Genomic DNA, 8,623 nt, shown 5'->3' with positions numbered 1-8,623 from the left:
TTTCGAGGAGGGTCAATAAAATATAATATTCTGATGTTTTATAGAAAGTAATATAGATTTTTGTTGCATTTTAGTCACCAAAAAAGCGGTAAGGCCACCTGTGGACGACCGAAAGTTGGATTGCTATGCCAAGTATGCCCCTTTCTATTCCATGCCGGACGCCGGTCGTACGTTATCAGTCAGTCAAATGAAATCATATCCATATTTGTTGTAATAATATTATTATAACATACTCAACGGCTTGGTATTTTACAGATTTTTTATCATGTCGAGTGGAGGAGATAAGCAGCATTTGAACGGTCAATTATTATTAATTTTCTCTGCTTTGTTGTCTGCAGTTTTGCCGTTCCAACTGTTTCGAGTATCTGCCCATAATAGAGTGGTGCCACAGTACGAGTTTTTATCAATGTATAGTTTCCTCTGAAGGTTAGTTGTTTTTTCGCGTTATAACATTTTTGGTAGTGGTGGTGGAACCTGACAAACTCGTATGCATTCAGTTAATCAGTTTTCAGTTTTCACGATTGGACAAAACGCAACAGCTGAAATAATGTAGACCACTAGTCTCTTGACTCGTTACTCGTTAGTCTGTTGGAGTTATGGGTCACCACCACCACCACCACCACTGTAGTCTAATGTATTAGCCAGCCACACAACCATCTCCAATCTCCCTCGTCTGTAATTATCGTTATACGAATTACGTACGTCTGTATGTCTGTTCAGTACAGTGAGTACCAACCGCTGGTGGTTTTCTCATAGACTAGTCATAGATTCATAGTTTAAATTTTAGTTGACATTTTTCAAAACTTATTAGTCATATTTGGTTACCAAATATCATTAGTTTTTAATTATTTTTTTTCATGGCGTTGTATTCAAGAATATCCTGATTTCTCTTTTTGTATGAAACATGGCTCCTGTTTTAAGTAAATACGTGACTCAAAAAAATGCAATCATCGGAAGTGCCGTTGCTGGAGTGCCTTTGTTACTTTATGTGTTAAAGAAATATGCTTTCCAAAACAAGAAAACGGTTAAAAGGTAATTATATTAATTAGTATAATAATTTGTGTAACATCAATATACCTAAATGTGTTTTATATATTTTTTGATATACCTATTTTTTAATAGGAGAGCTCCAGAGAATGACATAAAATACCTCATAGTTGATGTAAGTTCGAATATTATTTATTATAATAATTAGGTATAGTATAAATTTCAATAGTTTGAAGATCAAAGTTATTTACGGCCAGTGGGGCAGGAATTACTTTTCATGAGGGGGGGCAAAACATAAAAACCTAATAACAATTATAATACATATATATATATATATATATATATATATTTTTTATTAATAATAGAAATCCCTTTCTTGATATTTTATTCTTTTAATGTTGATATAGGTAGTATATAATAATATAAAAATTATTCAATTATATGAATGTATTAATATAATTATAGTATAATATAAATATAAATATATAAATAAATATAAAAGAAATAATAATATTATAACGCACATTCAGGAAAATGAGACTAATTTTGAATAAGTAAACGTATAAATTAAACGTTTTACGATTGTTTACCCTTTAATTTTAATGTAGTATGGGGGGTAATAGTATACTTTTACCCCTTTGGATTATATCTGAGGGGTCAATTGCCCCCTTCTCCGATGCCACTGTTTATGGCTAGGGCTATTTAGATTATTCTTAAACTTCATTAAACAGTTTAATTTTAATAACAATTTTTTATTTGTCTACAAACTATATTAGTTCTTACATACATTTATAATATTATGTGTAATTTATAAAATGATAAAATTTTTAATTTTTAAAATACCTAACTAAATAAATAAGTAAAATAACTAAATTATTTTCCTATACGTTTTTTAACTCATACATATAAATTTTATGTAATTAACATAACCTATCCTAGAAATATAACAGTAGTAATAACAAGTTTAAAATATTTGTTAAAGTAGTGTTTCAAATGTTAATTTATTCACGTTTCATCGAATTGACTAATATATTGAATTCATTAGAAAGAAAACATTGAGGTCATTGTATAACATTTTAAGTTTAGAGGCTTAGATGGAGCAGTGTTTCACATTGATAACCCTTGTCACTATGTTCCTCTTATTATACATTTAAAATTACAATTATTAACAAGGAATTATTTATTCAAATTCAATATTCATACATCTTTTGTAAAAAAGCCATTCTGCTTTGGATAATATTATAAATGATTTGCTTTTAAAAAATCAAAAACTTAATGCAGTTAAAGTATCAATTTTATTGGTAGTTAATATTCAATAAAAAGATATAATATACTCATAAACAATATGTACATAAACTAATTATATAACATTCACACATCGTTAAATTAAAATTAAGGATACAATTAACATTTAGTCAATTTGTTAAATTATTATTAAATTGCTCTTTCTCAATGAATACCTAGCTTCATTAAATGTGTTCTTGCTGTTTATCACAGTTTTCATGAGTGTAGGATGTTAGACAGACTGAACTAATATTTTTACAATATCAACTTATTTTTTCATAAATATAATGCTTATCCTTTCATCTAATTGAATTATTTTTGAGTATTCTGATTCCCAATAAAAATTAAAGAATTTGAAATAGTTTGTAGTAAACAAACTAAGTTTAGTAAAAACATTTACTTTATCAATGTTTACTTGGCTATTTTACTTTATACTTTTGAAATTCTGTTTTTGTATATAAATATAATATTTATTAATTACAATCATAAATCATAAAGAATATACCTTATATTTTGATATAATTATATCTGTTAAATAAATGTGTTTTAACAATTCTGTAACAGGCTTAACCTGTTCTTAAATGGATTTAATAATATCCAAAATATCATAAAATGTACTGATATACATTTTATACTTTTTTATCTTACCTATATTATCATAATATAAGAATATTATATAACAATAATATTATTATGCTGAAATTTGTAACCACTAACCTTGGATCATTTTAGGTATTCATAAAAAAAACACATTTTTAATTTGTATTTGAACTAGTGAACTAAGTGTATAGAATAAATAATTAAAATTTGCTTTAATTGTTTATTTGTTTGACACTAAACATAGATATCTGTGTTATAATGTATAATTTTATATAGTACAATCTAATTCATTACCTAATCAGGTAGATATTTAATTTTTTTTAAACATGAAGTAAAATGGTTCTATCCTACAAAAATCTTGTTTGAAAATAAAAATAAAAATAAATATTAATTCACAAAATTTATATGATATGTTACATTATTGCAACAAATAAAAAGAATGTTTGTAAATAATGTTGTTGCACTAAACTTACATAATGCATTATCCTTATAATGTATGTATATACTATGTATGTATGTTTGTATATATATATACTTTAAAGTATAAAGATAATTTCTATTAAAGTTTTATGAAATTTTGAAAAGTCCTGGATTTAAATTTGTCATGAATCATACTATTATGAATAGTAAGTATAATTCTTATAATAGTGAACAGTTGCAATTCTAATAGTTTATCATACCTTTAAAGTTTAATCCTCTCCAGTCTCGCTCGTCGCCCCCTTGTTATTTAGTGAAATGCACTACCTACCAACATTAATTTTAATAATTATTTGATTATCTTAAGCAGAATATTTGAAACAAGTATTTAAAATGATTAGAGAATTTAAATGAAAATTGACATGTAATACTTTGTAAAATATGTATTATTAATGTTTACAACTGTATAAAATAATACTGAGCTGAACAGGAAATTATTTTTCCCTGCACAGACTAATCTGATTATTATTATTTGTACAGAAATCGGCAGAAACAAAGAACACAAATCGAGCACATGTCAATGCCCGCTTTATTAAACAACTCTTTCATATTTTAAAAATCATTATTCCTGGCTTTACATCTCCAGAGTTTGGGTTTCTCTTACTTGTAGCTGCATCACTAGTAGCCAGATCTTATAGTGACATATGGATGATACAAACTGGAACGGTTGTTGAAACAGCAATTATAAGTATGAATACAACATTGTTTAAAACTCAACTATTATACTTTTTTGCTGGAATGCCTATTGTAAGTAGACTTATTTTTCTAAAATTTTTCTAGTAAATTTATTTAAAAGTAATTAGGTATTAATGAATATTAATCATTTTTCAGATTTCTTTGGTCAATAATGTGTTAAAGGTGAGCATACATTAACCGACTGAGGTGGTCTAATATTGTATTAATTCATAATTTTATAATTTACAGTGGAGTATTGGAGAATTGAAGCTTAGACTTAGAACTAGGTTGTCACGTCACTTATATGATGACTATTTAAGGTAGTTTTTTTAGAACATTGTATAAACAGGCAAAAAGTTATGATTATCATTTTTAGAGGATATACTTACTACAAGATAAATAATTTGGACAACCGTATATCAAATCCTGATCAATTATTAACAGCTGACGTCGATAAGTTCTGTGATATGTTCACTGATTTATATTCCAATATCTGTAAACCATTTTTAGATATTATAATATATGTGTACAAATTAACATCTACATTAGGATTTCAAGTAAATGCTAGAAATATGTCCCAAGTTTAATTTGAAAATGTATGGAATAAAAATTTTTTTCAGACTCCTTCTGTAATGCTGGGTTATTTGATGGTATCTGGATTTATTCTAACTTATCTCCGTAGACCAACTGGTAAAATGACTGTAATAGAACAAAAATTAGAAGGTGAATACCGATATATTAACTCCAGATTAATCACTAATTCTGAAGAAATAGCCTTTTACAATGGTAACAACAGGGAAAAGCTTACTATGTTAGCTTCGTTTAATAAATTAGTAAGTACTAGGCTTGGTTTGTAATTGATTAAATTTATAAACTAGTTATACTATTTTTTTATCCCAACTGTTTACTTTTTATGTATTTAATTCTTGTAATCATTATAATTGCATACTTTTAACATAATTCCTATTTAAATATATATTATTTAAAAGGATGCTATACCCGTACGTGTTGTCTCCATTTTACAAATGTAAGATAGCAAAAACTGTTTTGCTCAGGAACAAATTGAGAAGACTTCAGTCATAACTAAGAAACTAAATTTAAAATTTTTAAATTTCACTAAATGGAGAACTTTGGCAGTGAAATTTCAAAATTTATTTTTTCGATATCGAAACTACAAATAAAGTTATTCAAGGTCAAAAATAATGGATTTTGAAACCATAAAAACTTTTTTCATACAAGTGGTATCAACAAATTAAAAAAATATTTCATAGATAATGTTCTCAACTATATTGCGTATAAATTTAGAGTCAACTATCACTACAGTCTGAGTGGTTCTATCTTGCACAAAACAGTTGTTGCTATGCTTAAAATTTGTAAAATCAGGACAACACAAGCAGATGTAGTGTTCTCTTAGTATTCAAAACTGTTGTAATATTAGTTGTTTTTAAAATAATTTTTGTTAAGAAATTCTCACATTTCCTAATGTGTAAGAGTGTTGGGCTTATACATTTTAATGTATCCACTGTTCATACTACTATTACAAGATTAAATCCTAAGTGAATATTGTATTAAATATTTGATTTTGATTGTACCTATTATTTACTAAAATGAAATCCTATAATGGCTAAACATAATTTTCAATATTATTATCAAATAAATGTATAGTTAATTAAGAAGTCTTAAGAATAAAAAAATACCTGTATTTTTTAACCATTTAAATGTAAAAAAATTTTAATTAATTTTTTAATAACATTTTTAGACAAATCACTTAAGAAAATTCCTTGAATTCAGAGTGTACATGGGTTTCGTAGATAATATTATCGCAAAATGTAAGTGCAAGTTATTTATGATATAATAATTACAAAATGAAAATTACATTTCAAAATATTTTATATTTTTTAGATATTGCTACGGTTGTAGGATTTTATGCTGTTAGTATACCTTTTATGAATCGTAATTCATCTTTAGCCAACCTTTCACAAAATGAACGTTTTCGTGTAAGTACAACATCAACATTTTTAAATAGAAAATTGATACATGACAATTAAAAAGTACAATTAATTTTTAAAACAGTTAAATTTATTAAAAAAATGATTAACTAATTTAAGCATTGAGTATGCTATTCTAAAAAATTACATTTTATATTTTCTAAAGGTTAATAATCATATATATTATTTAAAAATTATTTTTGACTAAGAAGTAGGAAGTCTAATCTCTATTTTATATTAATATCCAATATTTGAATTACAGAATTATTATACAATGGGTCGTATGTTGGTAAAATTAGCTGAAGCTATTGGTCGCTTAGTGTTGGCTGGCCGTGATATGACACGTTTAGCTGGATTTACTGCTAGAGTTACTGAGATCATGACTGTTTTAAGTGATCTTAATAAAGGACATTATGTTCGGACTATGCTGACTGATAATAATTTATTGAAAGAAAAGAAACTTGTGCCAAACTCTGGTCGTATTATAACTAAAGATAATGTCATTAAGTTTGATAAGGTGCCTCTTGTAACACCCAATGGTGATATACTAGTTGAGGAGTTATCATTTGAAGTTACATCAGGCATGAATGTGCTAGTATGTGGACCAAATGGTTGTGGAAAATCATCTTTATTCAGAATACTTGGTGAATTATGGCCTCTTTTCGGTGGCACCTTAACAAAACCTCCAAAGGGCAAACTTTTTTATATTCCACAAAAACCATATATGACATTAGGTACATTAAGGGATCAAGTTACCTATCCTCATACAAAGTACGTGTTAATTAAATGCTCTTGTATGTTACTTTAGAATCATTATATTGTTATAGATAGGTCAGCATCAATCATAATTTTTAATTTGTAATTTTAATAACAAATCTTATATTATGTTCATTTAGGGAGGAAATGCAACGTCGTAGAAAAACTGATGCAGACATTGCTAATCATTTAGAACGTGTACAATTATCATATTTATTGCAAAGAGATCAAGGTTGGGATACTGTTGCTGATTGGATGGATGTATTGTCTGGCGGAGAAAAACAACGTATTGCTATGGCTAGATTGTTCTATCATCAACCGCAATTTGCAATATTAGATGAATGTACAAGTGCAGTTAGTGTTGATGTTGAAGGTTCCATGTATCAATATTGTCGTGATGTTGGTATTTCACTTTTCACAGTCAGCCATCGGAAATCTTTGTGGAAACATCACGATGTAAGTATTAATATTAACATTTTTGTAATACCGTGTATTACATACTTTAGATTATTCAGTTGATTTAGTATTAATTTGTGCACCAATCGGCATCACCCAAACTGTATTGGTACTATAGTGATAAGCACAACTAAAAAATACTTAATACAACAGATATTTGAGTAGTAAAAATAGTGGTGTAAATTAATCAGTAACACAGAGCTCATATAATAAAAAAAATACATTCATGTTATTTTGGCTTTACTAATGTGTATTACTGTTTAAATATATCTTGTATGATTTTTCACTTTTGTTTATTAATTTTAATACTTGCATGATAGTAAATAATAATAATTCATCTGAATAAATTGTACTTTCTACCTATTGATAATTGTTGACATGCGCTATGATAATAAATTACAGTAGTCTCGATAGCCCAAATTGTATTGGGAATAAAAATAGATTTAATTTTTGAGTTATATATTATGACATATATTGTGTTGAGTGTATATATTATGTAAATTGTCTGGGACAAAACATTAAGTTATTGAGACTTAACTATAATAACTAATTTTCTTTCAAAAAACTCACTATTGTGAGTTATTATAATAACTTACATATATAATTAGCTTATATAATTAACTTATTATATAATTTGCTTTTTGGGTGTTTTTTCTTCTGCACTTTTCATGGGTGTGTACTGTGTATTTAATAAAATTAATTATTTACTGAAGTTCATAATATCCAGACAATAATATAAATGATACTGTTTTCTAGGTTTATAAAATATGCCACCAATTTATTTAGTACATTGCTATTTGCTAGATTTAATAATAAAATGTACATTACAATTTAAATAATAAACTCAATATGTATTAATGTATTCAACTATTTATATCTCTGTTCCATGTAATATAATACTATGTATTGTATAACATATATTATTTATGTACTTAATACCATAAAACTGAGAAATCCAATGATATCTTTTTTTAATCTATATAGCATATTTAAATCATTGTTATTGTGTTTCAGTATTATTTACAAATGGATGGAAGAGGATTATTCCAATTCAACAAGATTGATTCAGACACAGAGGAATTTGGTTCATGAATTTGTGGGTGATAATTTTAGTTTTAAAAATAATTATGTACAATGTACATTCATATATGTAATAATATGATTCAATCTTGCCTAATTTTTAAACTTGTGCCTATTTGTTTATGGTGTTAATAGATCAAATTTTTATTTATATGTTTAATAATTAAAATATTATTGTCAAGGTAATCTCTAAAGTTTTTGTAATGCTGATTTTTTTTTACCAGTAGATTGGTTTTAGATTTATTTATTGTATTATTGTACAAAATATATAATTTTTGTATTTATGTTATAACTAAATATTTTATTTTATTATATACTAT

General features: G+C 26.2%; 1 protein-coding gene across 2 annotated transcripts; it reads left to right on the top strand.

Annotated features, from left to right (window-relative positions):
- Window positions 1–273: 273 nt before the first annotated feature.
- LOC113555918 (ATP-binding cassette sub-family D member 3-like) lies at window positions 274–8,528 on the top strand. Of its 2 annotated transcripts, none has more exons than XM_026960542.2 (13): window positions 274–426; window positions 875–1,032; window positions 1,123–1,162; window positions 3,829–4,095; window positions 4,180–4,206; window positions 4,273–4,343; window positions 4,400–4,580; window positions 4,644–4,856; window positions 5,783–5,852; window positions 5,926–6,020; window positions 6,274–6,782; window positions 6,908–7,223; window positions 8,238–8,528. In XM_026960542.2, exons 2-13 carry the CDS (start codon window positions 905–907, stop codon window positions 8,313–8,315), a joined length of 1,995 nt encoding a protein of 664 aa, XP_026816343.1. In that variant the 5' UTR covers window positions 274–426; window positions 875–904; the 3' UTR covers window positions 8,316–8,528. The 2 variants fall into 2 exon arrangements, with proteins under 2 accessions (XP_026816343.1, XP_026816342.1); XM_026960541.2 differs by lacking the exon at window positions 274–426 and adding an exon at window positions 492–724.
- Window positions 8,529–8,623: the final 95 nt, after the last annotated feature.

Source organism: Rhopalosiphum maidis, chromosome 4 (assembly GCF_003676215.2).
Source record: "Rhopalosiphum maidis isolate BTI-1 chromosome 4, ASM367621v3, whole genome shotgun sequence".
In the NCBI taxonomy this organism is placed as follows: domain Eukaryota; kingdom Metazoa; phylum Arthropoda; class Insecta; order Hemiptera; family Aphididae; genus Rhopalosiphum; species Rhopalosiphum maidis.
Note: the sequence above shows the minus strand (reverse complement) of the source record. Positions and strands in the feature narration are given on the sequence as shown.

Coding starts and splice junctions, on each gene's coding strand:
- LOC113555918 (XM_026960542.2), top strand. CDS start 905: ATGGCTCCTGTTTTAAGTAAATACGTGACTCAAAAAAATGCAATCATC. Junction 4,344..4,399: donor TTATATGATGACTATTTAAG/GTAGTTTTTTTA, acceptor TATCATTTTTAG/AGGATATACTTACTACAAGA. Junction 6,021..6,273: donor CACAAAATGAACGTTTTCGT/GTAAGTACAACA, acceptor TTTGAATTACAG/AATTATTATACAATGGGTCG.